Consider the following 21,358-nt stretch of genomic DNA (forward strand, 5'->3'; position numbering starts at 1 on the left):
TAACTGTTTGTTTGTCTATAACTGTGTGTCTATAACTGTGTGTCTATAACTGTGTGTCTATAACTGTTTGTTTGTCTATAACTGTGTGTCTATAACTGTTTGTTTGTCTATAACTGTGTGTCTATAACTGTGTGTCTATAACTGTTTGTTTGTCAATAACTGTTTGTTTGTCTATAACTGTGTGTCTATAAATGTGTGTCTATAACTGTTTGTTTGTCTATAACTGTTTGTTTGTCTATAACTGTGTGTCTATAACTGTGTGTCTAACTGTGTGTCTATAACTGTTTGTCTATAACTGTGTGTCTATAACTGTGTGTCTATAACTGTGTGTCTATAACTGTGTGTCTATAACTGTTTGTTTGTCTATAACTGTTTGTTTGTCTATAACTGTTTGTTTGTCTATAACTGTTTGTTTGTCTATAACTGTTTGTTTGTCTATAACTGTTTGTTTGTCTATAACTGTGTGTCTATAAAGGTTTGTCTATAACTGTGTGTCTATAACTGTTTGTTTGTCTATAACTGTTTGTTTGTCTATAACTGTGTGTCTATAAAGGTTTGTCTATAACTGTGTGTCTATAACTGTGTGTCTATAACTGTTTGTGTGTCTATAACTGTGTGTCTATAACTGTTTGTGTGTCTATAACTGTGTGTCTATAACTGTGCGCTGCATGGTAGTAGTGGGAGGAGGAATCTGTCCATTGCCAGACAGGAGTAATGGATGACAGAGCAGTGGGAGTGGGTGGAGGTATGCGTTCTATTGCAGACAGAAGTAATGGATGGTGTTACAGTGTAACAATGAGACCAGATGGAAGTCCACATCACATGTCACGTGGTGCTCTGTAGCGCTGGTATCATCACTAAATGGCTGCTTTGTGTTGTAGACAATGGAACACCTGGAGAGTATTTCATCTATTGTATCATGCTTGTCTATGTGTGTTTGTTTATGTGTGTGTGTTTGTTTATGTGTGTGTGTTTGCTCATGTGTGTGTGTTTGTTTATGGGCGTGTGTATCTATGTGTCTATTTGTGTGTTGTGTTTGTGCTCTCATTACTGTGTGTGTTTATGCGTATGTTAAGATGTGTGATGGCCTTTCCACACCCAGCCTGGTCTCTGTGGCTCTGCTGTGGCACGTTGGTATAATTAATCACACTGTTTGATGTTTGCAAATGACTGTTAATTCAGACTCAGTTCCTCTGCAGGCCCTACTCTTTAGAACTGGTGTTAATCCAGACTCAGTTCCTCTGCAGGCCCTACTCTTTAGAACTGGTGTTAATCCAGACTCAGTTCCTCTGCCGGCCCTACTCTTTAGAACTGGTGTTAATCCAGACTCAGTTCCTCTGCAGGCCCTACTCTTTCGAACTGGTGTTAATCCAGACTCAGTTCCTCTGCAGGCCCTACTCTTTAGAACTGGTGTTAATCCAGACTCAGTTCCTCTGCAGGCCCTACTCTTTAGAACTGGTGTTAATCCAGACTCAGTTCCTCTGCAGGCCCTACTCTTTAGAACTGGTGTTTAGTTTAACAAGACCAAAACATAGAGACACAAACATTCTCACACCACTCACCTCCTCTCTACCACCTCCTACCCTTTCAGATCTACACAGCCCTGGGAAACACTGTTTACCTTATTGAACACTAGTGAATAATGTGTGTGTGTGTGTGTGTGTGTGTGTGTGTGTGTGTGTGTGTGTGTGTGTGTGTGTGTGTGTGTGTGTGTGTGTGTGTGTGTGTGTGTGTGTGGTATCAGGCTGCCATGCAGTAAACCACTCCTCTTCCTCTCTAAATAAACAGATATCCCAGTGGTTTGGAGAACAAGAGGCTGAAACAAACACTAGACTCTAGATTGATTTATTCCTCAAAGAGCCAAGCTAACCCCTTGTCTTAAGAGGAATCCACTGCTACTCTGTTCACATCACAAATATTGCATTACACAGTGTATTTCCTTGCTGCCAGCCAGAGTCAGTGTGAGGCTGTAACAGGACTAGCTGTAAACCAGGGAGCTGGGATTGCAGGCCTCTCTGAGTAGAGCTGCTTCCAAAATGGTACACTATTCATATAGGCCATAGTGAAGTACCTTTGGACAGAGCCCATCGGATTCAGAGTTTAGTATGAGGAGCATTGGGAAGGAGTTAACCGCTGCCCCACCTCTAGCCCAGGTGTTGTAGTGTTGTGCTGCTGTAGCTGTTAGCTTGCATCCCAGATGTCACCTTGTTCCCTATAGAGTGAACTACTTTTGACCTGGGCTCTGGTGAAAAATGTCTGGTCGCCCCACTGCCTCTCTATGCCAGATACTAGTGAGGAGGCATTATCAGCCCTGGCTGTGGCTGTGCTCCAGCGTGCTCTCTCTCTCTCTCTCTCTCTCTCTCTCTCTCTCTCTCTCTCTCTCTCTCTCTCTCTCTCTCTCTCTCTCTCTCTCCCTCCCTCTCTCCCTCCCTCCCTCTCCACGGATAAGGAGCCCCCAGGCACTGTATTATCTGTGTGTGATAAGGATATTAATAAATGCCTGGCTTTAGTAACGCTACGTAGCACGTCGGGGGGTGAGGAGGAGGGAAGGGGGACGTAGGGGCACCTGAATCATCCTGTCAGGAGAGTGGGGTTATGGCAGGAGGGAGAGTCTTATGGTTATGTTCAGGGAGAGAGAGGGAGAGGAGAATGAGAATGGAATGAGAGGTAGAGAGAGAGAGAGAGAGAGGGGGAGAGGAGAAAGGGGATGGAGAGAGGGAAAGGAGAGAAAGAGGAAGAGGAAGAGAGAGAGGAGAAAGGGGATGGATAAAGGGAAAGGGAAAGGAGAGGAAGAGAGAGAGAGAGGAGAAAGGGGATGGAGAGAGGGAAAGGAGAGAAAGAGGAAGAGGAAGAGAGAGAGGAGAAAAGGGATGGATAAAGGGAAAGGGAAAGGAGAGAAAGAGGAAGAGAGAGAGAGAGGAGAAAGGGGATGGATAAAGGGAAAGGGAAAGGAGAGAAAGAGGAAGAGAGAGAGGAGAAAGGGGATGGATAAAGGGAAAGGAGAGGAAGAGAGAGAGAGAGGAGAAAGGGGATGGATAAAGGGAAAGGGAAAGGAGAGAAAGAGGAAGAGAGAGAGAGAGGAGAAAAGGGATGGATAAAGGGAAAGGGAAAGGAGAGAAAGAGGAAGAGAGAGAGGAGAAAGGGGATGGAGAGAGGGAAAGGGAAAGGAGAGAAAGAGGAAGAGAGAGAGAGAGGAGAAAAGGGATGGATAAAGGGAAAGGGAAAGGAGAGGAAGAGGAAGAGAGAGAGGAGAAAGGGGATGGAGAGAGGGAAAGGGAAAGGAGAGAAAGAGGAAGAGAGAGAGGAGAAAGGGGATGGAGAGAGGGAAAGGGAAAGGAGAGAAAGAGGAAGAGGAAGAGAGAGAGGAGAAAGGGGATGGAGAGAGGGAAAGGGAAAGGAGAGAGAGAGGAGAAAGGGGATGGATAAAGGGAAAGGGAAGGAAGAGAAAGAGGAAGAGAGAGAGGAGAAAGGGGATGAAGAGAGGGAAAGGGAAAGGAGAGAAAGAGGAAGAGAGAGAGAGAGGAGAAAGGGGATGGATAAAGGGAAAGGGAAAGGAGAGAAAGAGGAAGAGAGAGAGGAGAAAGGGGATGAAGAGAGGGAAAGGGAAAGGAGAGAAAGAGGAAGAGAGAGAGAGAGGAGAAAGGGGATGGAGAGAGGGAAAGGGAAAGGAGAGAAAGAGGAAGAGAGAGAGGAGAAAGGGGATGGAGAGAGGGAAAGGGAAAGGAGAGAAAGAGGAAGAGAGAGAGATAGGTGGTATTAACCCATTCAACCTTATCAGTGTTCATAGCAGCTTGTCCCAGGTCACCACTACCTTTGTTCTGAAGACAATGGCCTGTGTGTGTGATCAGGGGTTAGAGGTCAGGGATCGGGAGTCAGTGGGGGTGGAGGTCAGTCTATTGTGTTGAGTTACACTGTAACTATACTATAACGGCTGTTCTGTCTCTGTGTTTCCTCCCTCTGCAGTGTCTGTATGGCTGTTACGTCCACTCCTCCATCATCCCCACTTTCCACCGCAGGTGCTACTGGCTGCTCCAGGTAAGAGATTCCCTCCCTCCTCTGCACACATGTACACATAACATCCTTCCTCCCTCCTCTACTCCTACACAGGTCAACTCCACCAGCTTTTCTCACACTGCCTGAATGGTTAGGAGGAGCATGTCTTCCTCTCTGACACACAGCAGATAAAAAGACAGTACACAGTGTTCCCTCTTTCTTTCTCTCTCTCTCCTTTCTCTCTCTCCTTTCTCTCTCTCTCTCTCTCTCTCTCTCCTTTCTCTCTCTCGCTCTCTCTCTCTCTCTCCTTTCTCTCTCTCTCTCTCTCTCTCTCTCTCTCTCTCTCTCTCTCTCTCTCTCCTTTCTCTCACTCCTTCTTTCTTTCTTTCTTTCTCTCTCTCTCTCTCTCTCTCTCTCTCCTTTCTCTCACTCCTTCTTTCCTACTCTCTCTCTCCTTTCTCTCACTCCTTCTTTCTCTCTCTCTCTCTCCCTCTCTCTCTCCTTCTCTCTCTCCCTCTCTCTTTCCTTCTTTCTTTCTTTCTCTCTCTCACTCTCCTTCTTTCTCTCTCTCACTCTCTCCTTCCTTATCTCTGTGGCCCCCTTTTCATTCCTTATTTACCCAGTAGGGGGTGGAGGTAGGGGATGGAGGGATGGGATGGAGGGATTGGGTGTAGGTAGGGGATGGAGGGATGAGGTGGAGGTAGGCAGGTGGAGGGATGGGATGGAGGTAGGGGATGGAGGGATGGGGTGGAGGTAGGGGGTGGAGGGATGGGGTGGAGGTAGGGGGGTGGAGTTAGGGGATGGAGGGATGGGGTGGAGGTAGGGGTGGATGTAGGGGATGGAGGGATGGGGTGGAGGTAGGGGTGGAGTTAGGGGATGGAGGGAGGGAGTGGAGGTAGGGGGGTGGAGGGATGGGGTGGAGGTAGGGGGTGGAGGGATGGGGTGGAGGGATGGGGTGGAGGTAAGGGTGGAGGTAGGGGGTGGAGGTAGGGGGTGGAGGTAGGGGTGGAGGGATGGGGTGGAGGTAGGGGTGGAAGGATGGGGGAGGGATGGGGTGGAGGTAGGGGGTGGAGGGATGGGGTGGAGGTAGGGGGTGGAGGTAGGGGGTGGAGGGATGGGGTGTAGGTAGGGGTGTAGGTAGGGGGTGGAGGTAGGGATGGAGGTAGGGATGTAGGGATCTATTTGACACATGTTAGGGGAAAGTGTTTATCTTTTGTTATTGTCCTGAAGTCATTGCGTCCCCGTCTCTCCTTGACCCCCTTGTTCTCTGTTCAGAGTGGTTCAGCAGCTCCTTCAAGTCTAATTCAGGCCTAATGGAGCTGGGCAGGCAGACCAGGCAGATTAGACATCACCTTGGTACCCTCCTGCCTGCCTGCTAGACAGATCAAAGCTAGCCCTGACACTGCAGCCTGGCTCTGGGAAACGGGCACACACACACACACACACACACACACACACACACACACACACACACAGAGGGGGTCACACTACGTGAGCTGTCTCAGCACTTCTCTTCACCTCCGTCTTAGGACACATACACCTGTCACTCACTCTCTCCTCCACAGCTCAACAGCTTATAAAAGCTGTGTGTGTGTGTGTGTGTGTGTGTGTGTGTGTGTGTGTGTGTGTGTGTGTGTGTGTGTGTGTGTGTGTGTGTGTGTGTGTGTGTGTGTGTGTGTGTGTGTGTGTGTGTGTGAGTATACTCCAGCCTGGCCTGCTCTCCTCACCTCACCCAGGGCTCTCCTCTCTTCTCCTCTGAGCTCAGCTCTGGATGACTTAGGTGTACTCAGACCCTTGCTATCCAGCTAACAGAAGGGCTGCGTCCCAAATGGTACCCTATTCCTTATATCGTGCACTACTTATGGGCCCTGGTCAAAAGGAGTGGCTGATATAGGAAATGTGCTTCCATTTGGGAAGCAGACAAATTCTCTCTCACACTCTGTCACTGAGCTATAACATGCTACAATAGGCTGTACGCTGCTCAACACTAACTGACAACAGAAACTCCAGAATATTTTTTGGTGTCATCTGCTTTGAGGTAGAATTCAAAGGTACTTCAGATTGAGATCTCAGTGCCTGCTATCTTATTAAAGAACTGAACTCTGACCTCTTCCATGTGTCTCAAAGCCCTCACAACTGTCTCCATAGGCCTCTCACAATGCTGATGTGCAGTCCTAGGTCAACTCAGGCCAATGTGGTCTGACTCACCCTGGCCCTATGTCCCAGATGGATCTTGACTACCCTGTTTTTTTGGTCTGCTTCCTCCTGTCCCCGTTTGGCCCTCTGTTACCGTCTGTTACCCTGTGTTACCCTGTTTTACCCTGTGTTACCCTGTTTTACCCTGTGTTACCCTGTTTTACCCTGTGTTACCCTGTGTTACCGTGTGTTACCCTGTGTTACCCTGTGTTACCCTGTTTTACCCTGTGTTACCCTGTTTTACCCTGTGTTACCCTGTGTTACCCTGTGTTACCCTGTTTTACCCTGTGTTAACGTGTGTTACCGTGTGTTACCCTGTGTTACCCTGTTTTACCCTGTGTTACCCTGTGTTACCTTGTTTTGCCCTGTGTTACCCTGTTTTACCCTGTGTTACCCTGTTTTACCCTGTGTTACCCTGTGTTACCGTGTGTTACCCTGTGTTACCGTGTGTTACCCTGTTTTACCGTGTGTTACCCTGTGTTACCCTGTGTTACCGTGTGTGCCCTGTGTTACCCTGTTTTACCCTGTGTTACCCTGTGTTACCGTGTGTGCCCTGTGTTACCCTGTGTTACCTTTTGTTACCCTGTTTTACCCTGTGTGACATTTGTCTCCCTGTGTTACCTTTTGTTACCCTGTGTGCCTTGTTTTACTCTGTGTTACCCTGTTTTACCCTGTGTTTGCTGTGTCTATAGAGCTGTGCTGTGCAGCAGTAGTCTGTCAACAGGAGAGCAGCACTGATCTGAGGCTGTGGAGGGACTGGAGACTGGAGGGCTAGTTCCCTCTGCTTCCTGATCACCAACAGGGAAAGGTCACCAGTGAATTAAACATGTAAATCAGCAGCAGCCAACAGCCACACAGAAGCACAGAGATGGGGAGAAGAAACACAGGAAGAGAGAGAGAGAGTTGGGGTGAAGAAACAGAGGGTGAGAGAGAGATATAGAGAGAGAGTTGGGGTGAAGAAACAGAGGATGAGAGAGAGAGAGATAGAGAGAGAGTTGGGGAGAAGAAACAGAGGGTGAGAGAGAGATATAGAGAGAGAGTTGGGGAGAAGAAACAGGATGAGAGAGAGAGAGAGATATAGAGAGAGAGTTGGGGAGAAGAAACAGAGGATGAGAGAGAGAGATAGAGAGAGTTGGGGTGAAGAAACAGAGGATGAGAGAGAGAGATAGAGAGAGTTGGGGTGAAGAAACAGAGGATGAGAGAGAGAGATATAGAGAGAGAGTTGGGGAGAAGAAACAGAGGATGAGAGAGAGATATAGAGAGAGAGTTGGGGAGAAGAAACAGAGGATGAGAGAGAGAGATATAGAGAGAGAGTTGGGGAGAAGAAACAGAGGATGAGAGAGAGAGAGATATAGAGAGAGAGTTGGGGAGAAGAAACAGGATGAGAGAGAGAGAGAGATATAGAGAGAGAGTTGGGGAGAAGAAACAGAGGATGAGAGAGAGAGATATAGAGAGAGAGTTGGGGAGAAGAAACAGAGGATGAGAGAGAGAGTTGGGGTGAAGAAACAGAGGATGAGAGAGAGATATAGAGAGAGTTGGGGTGAAGAAACAGAGGATGAGAGAGAGAGAGATATAGAGAGAGAGTTGGGGAGAAGAAACAGAGGATGAGAGAGAGAGATATAGAGAGAGAGTTGGGGAGAAGAAACAGAGGATGAGAGAGAGAGTTGGGGTGAAGAAACAGAGGATGAGAGAGAGATATAGAGAGAGTTGGGGTGAAGAAACAGAGGATGAGAGAGAGAGAGATATAGAGAGAGAGTTGGGGTGAAGAAACAGAGGATGAGAGAGAGAGATATAGAGAGAGAGTTGGGGTGAAGAAACAGAGGATGAGAGAGAGAGAGATATAGAGAGAGAGTTGGGGAGAAGAAACAGAGGATGAGAGAGAGAGTTGGGGTGAAGAAACAGAGGATGAGAGAGAGATATAGAGAGAGTTGGGGTGAAGAAACAGAGGATGAGAGAGAGAGAGATATAGAGAGAGTTGGGGAGAAGAAACAGAGGATGAGAGAGAGAGAGATATAGAGAGAGAGTTGGGGAGAAGAAACAGAGGATGAGAGAGAGAGAGATATAGAGAGAGTTGGGGAGAAGAAACAGAGGATGAGAGAGAGAGAGATATAGAGAGAGAGTTGGGGAGAAGAAACAGAGGATGAGAGAGAGAGAGAGATAGAGAGAGAGTTGGGGAGAAGAAACAGAGGATGAGAGAGAGAGAGATATAGAGAGAGTTGGGGAGAAGAAACAGAGGATGAGAGAGAGAGAGATATAGAGAGAGAGTTGGGGAGAAGAAACAGAGCATGAGAGAGAGAGAGAGATAGAGAGAGAGTTGGGGAGAAGAAACAGAGGATGAGAGAGAGAGAGAGATAGAGAGAGAGTTGGGGAGAAGAAACAGAGGATGAGAGAGAGAGTTGGGGTGAAGAAACAGAGGATGAGAGAGAGAGAGAGATATAGAGAGAGTTGGGGAGAAGAAACAGAGGATGAGAGAGAGAGAGATATAGAGAGAGTTGGGGAGAAGAAACAGAGGATGAGAGAGAGAGAGAGATATAGAGAGAGTTGGGGAGAAGAAACAGAGGATGAGAGAGAGAGAGAGATATAGAGAGAGTTGGGGAGAAGAAACAGAGGATGAGAGAGATGTACTAATGTTTTCCTTGTTTATTTCCCTTTTGTTAATTGTCTGTTCCATTTGCTTTGGCAATGTAAACATATGTTTCCCATGCCAATAAATCCCTTTGAATTCAATTAAATTGAGAGAGTTGGGGAGCAGAAAGTGCTGGGGAGAGGGGGAGAGACTAAAGGAGAAAATGTCTGAGGGGGATTTGGCCTGTGGGCATCTGCCTCTTTATCCAGTCTTTATTGAGTCAAAGCCTTGGTAATGAGACGGGAGAAGAGGAGGTGATGAGAATGGAGACCTGGCTGTGTGGGAGGGGGGTCCTCCTCTCTCCTGTTCTCTCCTTTTGTTCTCTTCACCTCTCCTTCTCAATCAGCCCATCCCTGCCACCACCTCACAGTGGCATTAGACCACTTTAAAGAGTCTTTGCCAGCCCAGCAAATGAGACAGACTGAGAAAAAGTACTGCCACAATTAAGGGCTGCAAACTGCATCAGAGCTGCAGAACAGAGTGGCTCACTGTGCAGTCTGTCACTCGGGAAAAAGTTCCAGTCGTTCCAATTGACGCAGCACAAAATTGACATTTGGGGGAATAATGATGTTGAATCAGTGTCATACCTTTGCTTCCTGCCTCCAGACCTAGCTACACACACACACACACACACACACACACACACACACACACACACACACACACACACACACACACACACACACACACACACACACACACACACACACACACACACACACACACACACACACTCCCCCTTCAGTCCTGGTGGCTCTCCTGATTGATTCAATCTATCCATGTCCCCTTCTCTTGTTTAGTACTAATGGAATGTAGGGTGCTGTGTGCTAGCCCCCGGTGCCACGGAGGTCAGGATAGTTATGATATTAATACGGAGGGGGTCTGAGGGGAAACGTACTTTCTCCTGCTGCCTGCCTGCCACATCCATGGAGAGAGAGCAGGGTCAATAGTCTGAGCTGGGCTGGAAGAGAGGAGAGGAGAAGGAGAGGAGAGAGTGATGTGGAATCAGATAATGAAATGAATGGTGAGGTCTCTTTTTCTTTCTCTCTTTCTCTCTCTATCTTTCTCTCTCTTTCTCTCTTTCGTTTTCTCTGTACTTCTATCTCAAAGCAGTGTTTGTATGATGAGAGGGCCTACTATTCTCTCATCTCTCTTTCACTTTCTCCCTCCCTCCCTCCCTCCCTCCCTCCCTCCCTCCCTCCCTCCCTCCTCCCTCCCTCCCTCCCTCCCTCCCTCTTCCTTTACTGTAAGTTCTGTGTAAGTTGGCTGTGTGTAGTAGAGTGAGTTTGGATGTGTGTAGTAGAGTGTAGTTTGGCTGTGTGGTAGAGTGTAGTTTGGCTGTGTGGTAGAGTGTAGTTTGGCTGTGTGTAGTAGAGTGTAGTTTGTCTGTGTGTCGTAGAGTGTAATTTGGCTGTGTGTAGTAGAGTGTAGTTTGGCTGTGTGGTAGAGTGTAGTTTGGCTGTGTGGTAGAGTGTATTTAGGCTGTGTGTAGTAGAGTGGAGTTTGGCTGTGTGGTAGAGTGTAGTTTGTCTGTGTGTGGTAGAGTGTAGTTTGGCTGTGTGTGGTAGAGTGTAATTTGGCTGTGTGGTAGAGTGTATTTAGGCTGTGTGTAGTAGAGTGGAGTTTGGCTGTGTGGTAGAGTGTAGTTTGTCTGTGTGTGGTAGAGTGTAGTTTGGCTGTGTGTGGTAAAGTGTAGTTTGGCTATGTGTAGTAGAGTGGAGTTTGGCTGTGTGTAGTAGAGTGGAGTTTGGCTGTGTGTAGTAGAGTGGAGTTTGGCTGTGTATAGTAGAGTGGAGTTTGACTGTGTGGTAGAGTGTAGTTTGGCTGTGTGTAGTAGAGTGGAGTTTGGCTGTGTGGTAGAGTGTAGTTTGTCTGTGTGTGGTAGAGTGTAGTTTGTCTGTGTGTGGTAGAGTGTAGTTTGGCTGTGTGTGGTAGAGTGTAGTTTGGCTGTGTGGTAGAGTGTATTTAGGCTGTGTGTAGTAGAGTGGAGTTTGGCTGTGTGGTAGAGTGTAGTTTGTCTGTGTGTGGTAGAGTGTAGTTTGGCTGTGTGTAGTAGAGTGGAGTTTGGCTGTGTGTAGTAGAGTGGAGTTTGGCTGTGTGTAGTAGAGTGGAGTTTGACTGTGTGGTAGAGTGTAGTTTGGCTGTGTGTAGTAGAGTGGAGTTTGGCTGTGTGGTAGAGTGTAGTTTGTCTGTGTGTGGTAGAGTGTAGTTTGGCTGTGTGTGGTAGAGTGTAGTTTGGCTGTGTGGTAGAGTGTATTTAGGCTGTGTGTAGTAGAGTGGAGTTTGGCTGTGTGGTAGAGTGTAGTTTGTCTGTGTGTGGTAGAGTGTAGTTTGTCTGTGTGTGGTAGAGTGTAGTTTGGCTGTGCATAGTAGAGTGGAGTTTGACTGTGTGGTAGAGTGTAGTTTGGCTGTGTGTAGTAGAGTGGAGTTTGGCTGTGTAGTAGAGTGGAATTTGGCTGTGTGTAGTAGAGTGGAGTTTGGCTATGTGTGGTAGAGTGTAGTTTGGCTGTGTGTAGTTGAGTGTAGTTTGGCTGTGTGTAGTAGTGTGGAGTTTGGCTGTGTGTAGTAGAGTGGAGTTTGGCTATGTATAGTAGAGTGGAATTTTCGTTGTGTGTAGTAGAGTAGAGTTTGGCTATGTGTGGTAGAGTGGAGTTTGGCTGTGTGTAGTAGAGTGGAATTAGGCTGTGTGTAGTAGAGTGGAGTTTGGCTGTGTGTGGTAGAGTGGAGTTTGGCTGTGTGTAGTATAGTGTATTTAGGCTGTGTGTAGTAGAGTGGAGTTTGGCTGTGTGTAGTAGAGTGTATTTAGTCTGTGTGTAGTAGAGTGGAGTTTGGCTGTGTGTAGTAGAGTGGAGTTTGGCTGTGTGTAGTAGCGTGGAGTTTGGCTGTGTGTGGTAGAGTGGAATTAGGCTGTGTGTAGTAGAGTGGAGTTTGGCTGTGTGTAGTATAGTGTTGTTTGGCTGTGTAGTAGAGTGGAATTTGACTGTGTGTAGTAGAGTGGAGTTTGGCTATGTGTGGTAGAGTGGAGTTTGGTTGTGTGTAGTAGAGTGTATTTAGGCTGTGTGTAGTAGAGTGGAGTTTGGCTGTGTGTAGTAGAGTGTATTTAGGCTGTGTGTAGTAGAGTGGAGTTTGGCTATGTGTAGTAGAGTGGAGTTTGGCTGTGTGGTAGAGTGTAGTTTGACTGTGTGGTAGAGTGTAGTTTGGCTGTGTGGTAGAGTGGAGTTTGGCTGTGTGTGGTAGAGTGGAGTTTGGCTGTGTGTAGTAGAGTGGAGTTTGGCTGTGTGTAGTAGAGTGGAGTTCGGCTGTGTATAGTAGAGTGTAGTTTGGCTGTGTGGTAGAGTGGAGTTTGGCTGTGTGTGGTAGAGTGGAATTAGGCTGTGTGTAGTAGAGTGGAGTTTGGCTGTGTGTAGTATAGTGTTGTTTGGCTGTGTATTAGAGTGTATTTAGGCTGTGTGTAGTAGAGTGGAGTTTGGCTGTGTGTAGTAGAGTGGAGTTTGGCTGTGTGGTAGAGTGTAGTTTGACTGTGTGGTAGAGTGTAGTTTGGCTGTGTGGTAGAGTGGAGTTTGGCTGTGTGTGGTAGAGTGGAGTTTGGCTGTGTGTAGTAGAGTGGAGTTTGGCTGTGTGTAGTAGAGTGTAGTTTGGCTGTGTATAGTAGAGTGTAGTTTGGCTGTGTGTAGTAGAGTGTAGTTTGGCTGTGTGGTAGAGTGTAGTTTGGCTGTGTGGTAGAGTGTAGTTTGGCTGTGTGGTAGAGTGGAGTTTGGCTGTGTGTAGTAGAGTGTAGTTTGGCTGTGTGGTAGAGTGTAGTTTGGCGGTGTGGTAGAGTGTAGTTTGGCTGTGTGGTAGAGTGGAGTTTGGCTGTGTGTGGTAGAGTGGAGTTTGGCTGTGTGTAGTAGAGTGGAGTTTGGCTGTGTGTGGTAGAGTGTAGTTTGGCTGTGTGGTAGAGTGTAGTTTGGCTGTGTGGTAGAGTGTAGTTTGGCTGTGTGGTAGAGTGGAGTTTGGCTGTGTGTGGTAGAGTGGAGTTTGGCTGTGTGTAGTAGAGTGGAGTTTGGCTGTGTGTAGTAGAGTGGAGTTTGGCTGTGTATAGTAGAGTGTAGTTTGGCTGTGTGTAGTAGAGTGTAGTTTGGCTGTGTGTAGTAGAGTGTAGTTTGGTTGTGTGTAGTAGAGTGTAGTTTGGCTGTGTGGTAGAGTGTATTTAGGCTGTGTGTAGTAGAGTGGAGTTTGGCTGTGTATAGTAGAGTGGAGTTTGACTGTGTGGTTGAGTGGAGTTTGGCTGTGTGTGGTAGAGTGGAGTTTGGCTGTGTGTGGCAGAGTGGAGTTCGGCTGTGTGTAGTAGAGTGGAGTTTGGCTGTGTGTAGTAGAGTGTAGTTTGGCTGTGTGTGGTAGAGTGTAGTTTGGCTGTGTGTAGTAGAGTGGAGTTTGGCTGTGTGTAGTAGAGTGTAGTTTGGTTGTGTGTAGTCAAGTGGAGTTTGGCTGTGTGTGGCAGAGTGGAGTTTGGCTGTGTGTAGTAGAGTGGAGTTTGGCTGTGTGTAGTAGAGTGGAGTTTGGCTGTGTGTAGTAGAGTGGAGTTTGGCTGTGTGTAGTAGAGTGGAGTTTGGCTGTGTGTAGTAGAGTGGAGTTTGGCTGTGTGTAGTAGAGTGGAGTTTGGCTGTGTGTAGTAGAGTGGAGTTTGGCTGTGTGTAGTAGAGTGGAGTTTGGCTGTGTGTAGTAGAGTGGAGTTTGGCTGTGTGTAGTAGAGTGTAGTTTGGCTGTGTGTAGTAGAGTGGAGTTTGGCTGTGTGTAGTAGAGTGGAGTTTGGCTGTGTGTAGTAGAGTGGAGTTTGCTGTGTGTAGTAGAGTGGAGTTTGGCTGTGTGTAGTAGAGTGGAGTTTGGCTGTGTGTAGTAGAGTGGAGTTTGCTGTGTGTAGTAGAGTGGAGTTTGGCTGTGTGTAGTAGAGTGGAGTTTGGCTGTGTGTAGTAGAGTGGAGTTTGCTGTGTGTGGTTCAACACACCCCTGGTCGATCGCTGTGAGCGTGTGTGTGTGTGTGTGTGTGTGTGTGTGTGTGTGTGTGTGTGTGTGTGTGTGTGTGTGTGTGTGTGTGTGTGTGTGTGTGTGAGCGTGTGTGTGTGAGCGTGTGTGTGTGTGTGTGTGTGTGTGAGCATGTGTGAGCGTGTGTGTGTGTGTGTGTGTGTGTGTGTGTGTGTGTGTGTGTGTGTGTGTGTGTGTGTGTGTGTGTGTGTGTGTGTGTGAGCGTGTGTGTGTGTGTGTGTTGGCTCCATGGCTCCGTGGCTGTAGGTCTGGAGCCACAGATGCCTGGAGGCTAAAGCTCCTTCGTAATATTGAGTTGCACCCCCCCCTTTTTTTCTCCTCAGAACAGCATCAATTCGTCAGGGCATGGACTCTACAAGGTGTTAAAAATCCTTCTTTAACCTGTCTCCTCCCCTTCATCTACGCTGATTTAACAAGTGACATCAATAAGGGATCATAGTGTTCACCTGGATTCAGCTGGTCAGTCTATATCATGGAAACAACAGGTGTTTCTAATGTTTTGTATACTCAGTGTATATACTTTATGCATACATTATTTTTTTTGCAGGATACTGTAAAGTCCATTATCCCTCTAATCCATTACCTTGTATGCGATACAAATCACATTGTTGTGGGAGCTCCTCCTCTAGTATGAATGAGAAGGTTTAAATCCTAAGCAACCTGTTGGAAGTACAATAGACCATCATAGCTACTGTAGTAGGTCAAAGCTGTGTGTTGGAAAACCTTGGTGGAGCATGGGTGAAGTACGCATTGTGGTGCTCATGTAAATTCTCACTTAAAACATTGTTTTTTGTTTTTAATTTCCATGATTTTTACACAGGAACGTGATTATACAACAATACAGCAAAACACAGTAATACAAGTAAAGAGTACACCAGCATGACAAATAATGTAGTTATTAGTATTTATTTAATATTAACACCCGATTTTCCAGAGGGAAGCAAAAAAACTAAAACTAATTTAAGCCAATGTGGAGTAAACTGGACAAAAAATTCCTAATGTCTTTTAACCAGACAATCGAGAAAGCTCCTAGAAAATACACAAATAATAAACATGTACCCATTAACTATTAACATGAAAATGTACTTTAACATTTACTGAAGAAAGGCCTAGTACTACATTACCTGGAAACAAAAGTGAGTTATCACTAAATATACAATTTACAATCCAACGTACATTCATCAGATATAGTGAAGTATACCCAGAAATGTGTTCGTAAGAGTGATAAATTGTGAATTTAATAAAAACTGTTTGCACCTACAAAAAAGTCTAATGGTCACCCAATGGTCTCTGTAGTCTTGTTTTAATTCCACGTCTAGAATTTGAGCTAGGTTTGGGAGGGTTTGTGTGTGTTATAATGGTTCTCGGTAACTGTCTGACAGACCCTGAAGAGAGGCGTGTGTTGTGCACCTCCAATCAAGTTGTTTTGCGATATTTCACACATTTGTGTCATATTGGCTTAGATATGACGGTAGGGAGATTAGAAATGAACACTGAGCTCCAACCGGCGCGACTAGAATTTGTATTACCAGAGAGGTTTCTTTCATTGCTTTATTCATTGTGATTTGTTTACCGACAGTATCTCACCGATGGCCAACATGGTGGTCACTGTCCCAACTCATCCCAGGACTCATGATAAATATTTAACTGTGCTTTTTCTGCCTGCTAGTTTGGGCCCACATGTATAAAATTGTAACTTTTTAACTGTGCAGGTGGCTGTCATGAAAAGACAGGTATACCATCCTTGAAGTCTATACTGTTAGAATAGTTAATGACTTCGTGCTCAGTCAGCTGAGGACTGGTGGCTCTGTAGAGTGGAATAGAGTCAGTCAGAGTACAGTAGTACAGACATGGTGCACAGGGCCAACTAGGGATAGTAAGACAGGAACAGACCTAAACAACACGATTATCTGGGTGTATAGCCTTTGCTTGGCTCTGGTAGGGCCAGGCAGTGTGTGTGTGTCAGGCTGTAGACAGGCAGGCTGTAGACAGGCAGGCTGTAGACAGGCAGGCTGTAGACAGGCAGGTCTCTGAGGGCCTGAGCCTGCTGTATATCTGGAGATGATATGGACCTCTCAGCAGTATGCTGCTCTTCTGCCTCTCTGCTCTCCCCTGCCATGAGGAGAACAGCTGTTAGATGAACATGACCGTGTGTGAAACATATCTCAGTTGCTCTCCTTTCCTCCTGTGTCTGTCCTCACTGTGATCCCCTGCTTATGTCACACTGAAACACAGCAGGGCGTAAACCTTATCCTGTCTCCTCTCCTCCTCCTCCTCCTCCTCCTCCTCCTCCTCCTCCTCCTCCCCTCTCAACCCTCTCCTCCCCTCACTCTGCTCATCTCTTTTCACCTTCTCTCCTTCTCTCTCCTCACCTCACTCCACTCCTTCTCTCCCTTCTCTCCTCACCTGTTTCCTCTCCTTCTCTCCCCTCTCTCCTTACCTCTGTCTCCTCTCCTTCTCTCCTCACCTCTTCTTCCCTCCTCATGGTTCTCTTCTCTGTCTGCTCCATCTGCTCCAGCCCAGGGGAGAGGTTAGAGACAGTCCTGCTGGTTGTGTTGGGTTAGTGCTAGCCAAGCCCAGCCATAGACAGTGTGGTGGAATGATTCTAATCAAACGAGAGACTGTTAGATTTCCTCTAATGTCAATGTTAAATCTCAGCTGCTCCTCTCAGTTCACACAGAGTTGGAAGAAGCCTATTCTGTCGCCTCTAGATAAAACAGACAGTGTGAATGTACTAATATGGGAATGCATTGTAATATAAAAGTAATGTGATTAACATAATGTTGTAATTCTACGACCGTGTGTGAAACATATCTCAGTTGCTCTCCTTTCCTCCTGTGTCTGTCCTCACTGTGATCTCCTGCTTATGTCACACTGAAACACAGCAGGGCGTAAACCTTATCCTGTCTCCTCTCCTCCTCCTCCTCTCTCAACCCTCTCCTCCCCTCACTCTGCTCATCTATTTTCACCTATCTCGCTGTTGACCTCCCCTCTCTCCTCACCTTTCTCCTCTCCTTCTCTCTCCTCACCTCTGTCTCCTCTCCTTCTCTCCTTCTCTCCTCTCCTCTGTCTTCTCTCCTTATCTCTGTCTCCTCTCCTTCCCTCCTCACCTGTCTCCTCTCCTCACCTCTGTCTTCTCTCCTTTTCTACTCACATCTGTCTCCTGTCCTTCTCTCCTCACCTCTGTCTCCTCTCCTTCTCTCCTTCTCTCCTCACCTCTGTCTCTTCTCCTTCTCTCCTTCTCTCCTCACCTCTGTCTCCTCTCCTTCTCTCCTTCTCTCCTCACCTCTGTCTCCTCTCCTTCTCTCCTCACCTCTGTCTCCTCTCCTTTCCTCCTCATGGTTCTCTTCTCTGTCTGCTCCATCTGCTCCAGCCCAGGGAGAGGTTAGAGACAGTCCTGCTGGTTGTGTTGGGTTAGTGCTAGCCAAGCCCAGCCATAGACAGAGACACTGGTGTCCTAATCTCTGACCCCACTAAGGTTAGTCAGTCAGCTTGGTGGTTAGTTAATTAACAGCCCCCAGTACTCTTTTCTCTAGTCCCCCAGAGTAGAGTAAAGACTACTACTATCAAAAAACCTTGCACTAGCCTATGTTATCACACTAATATACACTACCGGTACAAGGGTCTTTCTTAATTGTTACTATTTTCTACATTGTAGAATAGTAATGAGGACATCAAAACTATGAAATAACACCTATAGAATCATGTAGTAACCAAAAAAGTGTTAAACAAATCAAAATATATTTGAGATTTGAGATTTTTCAAATAGCCAAACTTTACCATGATGACAGCTTTGCACACTCTTGGCATTCTCTCAACCAGCTTCACCTGGAAAGCTTTTCCAACAGTCTTGAAGGAGTACCCACATATGCTGAGCACTTGTTGGCTGATTTTCCTTCACTGTGCGGTCCAACTCATCCCAAACCATCTCAATTGGGTTGAGGTCAGGGGATTGTGGAAGCCAGGTCATCTGATGCAGAACTTCATCATTCTCCTTCTTGGTACATTAGCCCTTACACAGCCTGGAGGTGTGTTGGGTCATTGTCCTGTTGAAAAACAAATGATAGTCCCACTAAGCCCAAACCAGATGGGATGGCGTATCGATGCAGAATGCTGTAGTAGCAATGCTGGTTAAGTGTGCCTTGAATTCTAAATAAATCACAGACAGTGTCACCAGCAAAGCACCCCCACACCATAACACTTCCTCCTCCATGCTTTATGGTGGAAAATACACATGCCGAGATCATCCATTCACCCACACCACGTCTCACAAAAACACAGCGGTTGGAACCAAAAATCTCCAACTTGGAAGCATGAAGCATTTATTTGGGTTGCAATCTGAGGTGCAGTTAACTCTAATGAACTTATCCTCTGCCGCAGAGGTAACTCTGGGTCTTCCTTTCCTGTGGCGGTCCTCATGAGAGCCAGTTTCATCATAGCACTTGATGGTTTTTGCGACTGCACTTGAAGAAAGTTCTTGAAATTTTCCGTATTGATTGACCTCCATGTCTTAAAGTAATGATGGACTGTCATTTATCTTTGCTTATTTGAGCTGTTTCTTGCCATAATATGGACTTGGTCTTTTACCAAATAGGGATATCTTTTGTATACACCCCTACCTTGTCACAACACAACTGATTGGCTCAAACGCATTAAGAAGGAAAGAAATTCCGCAAAGAAGTCACACCTGTTAATTGAAATGCATTCCAGGTGACTACCGCATGAAGCTGGTTGAGAGAATGGCAAAGCTGTCATCAAGGCAAAGGGTAGCTATTTGTAGAATCTGACATATAAAATATATTTTGATTTATTTAACACTTTAGTTTTGATGTCCTCACTATTATTCTACATTGTAGAAAATAGTTAAAATAAAAAAAATGAATGAATGAGTAGATTTTCTAAAACCTTTGACTGGTAGTGTATCATGATGCTCTCTAGCCCTAATAACAAACTATAAATCATCATTATCATGTTGTTATCATGGAGGGGCGTCAGGTAGCCTAGCGGTTATTAGCATTGTGCCAGTAACCGAAAGGTTGCTGGTTCAAATCCCCGAGCTGGCTAGGTGAAAAATATGTTCATGTGGCCTTGAGCAAGGCACTTAACCCTAATTGCCCCTGTCAGTTGCTCTGGATAAAAACGTCTGCTAAATGACTGAAATATACATGTAGAATGTTACTGCCAAAGAGAGAGGCAGATTTAGGGCCTGCTCCACTTCTTCCTCCAGAAGGCTCTGTTGCTCAGTGACCACAACCTTTTTCCAAGGCAGGCTTGCAGCCCTTAGCCCGTCGGCACGGCTCAGGCCAATTATCAGAAATATCTCGCTGTATTCGTCTTGCCATTTTCACTCGCGGGCCGGAGTGGAGTGGCGGTCTAGAAACACTGTAAAGGGGAGGCGAGATAGAGAGAGGCCAACCAACCGCAGATAGACATCTTCAATTATTCAGCTTTCCAGAAAGGTTAAAGCTTGAAAAATGAGCCAAAGTGACATTCACCCAGTTATTGAGTTCTGCCTGGGCCTCAGCAGGTACGTGCGGATATTTCCACACCTCCAGAATGTTAGTGGAGGTGATTGGACTGTCCTATCGTGTTCATCCTCTCAGACAGGCCTAACCAGCTACATCACTCTGCTCTAAACTCCACCTGGGACAGGACAGAGACCTTTCTCAGGACATGCTCAAATCACTGATTGGACATGATAGGGGTCTGTCCCGCATAGTGTAGTAAAGCCCTGTCTCCCTGCACTTGTAAAGATGAGTCTGCTACCTGCACAGTGAGAGGCCTATATCCCCTGTGTGGAGCTGTGTAGTGCTCTCTGATTGATTCCTGTCTGTGCTGCGTCAGAGGGGAGAGCAGATCAATGGACTCCAGCGGGGCAGAATAGACCAATGGACTGGCACAGCACCCCACCCTGCCCCCTACCCTGACATGACAGAGACAGGACCATGTAACTCGTGCTACACAGCAGTACCCACCACCCGCCCCACGCCCCCTGCCTCTGACCCATTCCCAGGCGTGACGATAACACAGGCAGTTGGGTCATGGTGTAGCCATTTAACGGTGATGTAACGGTGGTGTAACAGTGGTGTAACAGTGGTGTAATACTTGTGTAACAGTGGTGTAATACTGGTGTAATGGTGGTGTAACGGTGATGTAATGGTGGTGTAACGTGGTGTAATGGTGGTGTATCGGTGGTGTAATGGTGGTGTAACAGTGGTGTAACGGTGGTGTAACGGTGGTGTAATACTGGTGTAACGGTGATGTAACGGTGGTGTAACAGTGGTGTAATACTGGTGTAGCTGTGGTGTAATACTGGTGTAACAGTGGTGTAATACCGGTGTAACGGTGGTGTAACAGTGGTGTAATACTGGTGTAACAGTGGTGTAATACTGGTGTAACAGTGGTGTAATGGTGGTGTAACAGTGGTGTAATACTGGTGTAACAGTGGTGTAATGCTGGTGTAACAGTGGTGTAATACTAGTGTAACAGTGGTGTAATGGTGGTGTAACAGTGGTGTAACAGTGGTGTAATACTGGTGTAACGGTGGTGTAACAGTGTTGTAATACTGGTGTGACAGTGGTGTAATACTGGTGTAACGGTGGTGTAACGGTGGTGTACTACTGGTGTAACAGTGGTGTAATACTGGTGTAACAGTGGTGTAATACTGGTGTAACGGTGGTGTAACAGGGGCGTAATACTGGTGTAACAGTGGTGTAATACTGGTGTAACGGTGGTGTAATACTGGTGTAACAGTGGTGTAACGGTGGTGTAACGGTGGTGTAACAGTGGTGTAATACTGGTGTAACAGTGGTGTAATACTGGTGTAACAGTGGTGTAACAGTGGTGTAATACTGGTGTAACGGTGGTGTAATACTGGTGTAATACTGGTGTAAGAGTGGTGTAATACTGGTGTAATACTGGTGTAACAGTGGTGTAATACTGGTGTAACGGTGGTGTAACAGTGGTGTAATACTGGTGTAACAGTGGTGTAATGGTGGTGTAATGGTGATGTAACGGTGGTGTAATGGTGGTGTAACGGGGGTGTAACGGTGGTGTAATAGTGGTGTAATACTGGTGTAATGGTGGTGTAACAGTGGTGTAATACTGGTGTAACAGTGGTGTAATACTGGCGTAACGGTGGTGTAACGGTGGTGTAACGGTGGTGTAACGGTGGTGTAATGGTGGTGTAACGGTGGTGTAATGGTGGTTTAATGGTGGTGTAATGGCAGCACTGGGAACACTGGTCACAGTTAACGAGCAGAACTGTCTAATTTGTCCTGTGCTGATTACTGTTCACATCCCCAATTAGCTGTGGACCAGAGGGACATCCAGACACGTTCACTTGGACGTGTCATAGAGAGAGAGAGAGAGAGATGATGGAGGGAGGGAGGGAGGGAAGGAGAGAGAGAGATGAGAGGGAGAGGGTGGGAGAGAGAGAAAGAGAGAGATGGGAGGGAGAGGGGAGGACAGAGAGAGGGAGGGAGAGAGAATAAAAGTGGCTGAAGAGATAGAAAGATAGAT

At 46.6% G+C, this 21,358-nt stretch overlaps 1 protein-coding gene across 7 annotated transcripts in view; it reads left to right on the forward strand.

The window, feature by feature from the left end:
* Positions 1-21,358, forward strand: part of LOC106567259 (calmodulin-binding transcription activator 1) — a 485,887-nt gene that overhangs the window by 372,879 nt on the left and 91,650 nt on the right. For all 7 annotated transcript variants that reach the window (XM_014136342.2, XM_014136343.2, XM_014136344.2 and 4 more), the window contains one exon: positions 3,964-4,035. In XM_014136342.2, coding sequence (XP_013991817.1) covers positions 3,964-4,035 — 72 coding nt within the window. The remainder of the gene's footprint in view (positions 1-3,963; positions 4,036-21,358) is intronic.

Source organism: Salmo salar, chromosome ssa13 (genome assembly GCF_905237065.1).
Source record: "Salmo salar chromosome ssa13, Ssal_v3.1, whole genome shotgun sequence".
Taxonomy (NCBI): Eukaryota; Metazoa; Chordata; class Actinopteri; order Salmoniformes; family Salmonidae; genus Salmo; species Salmo salar.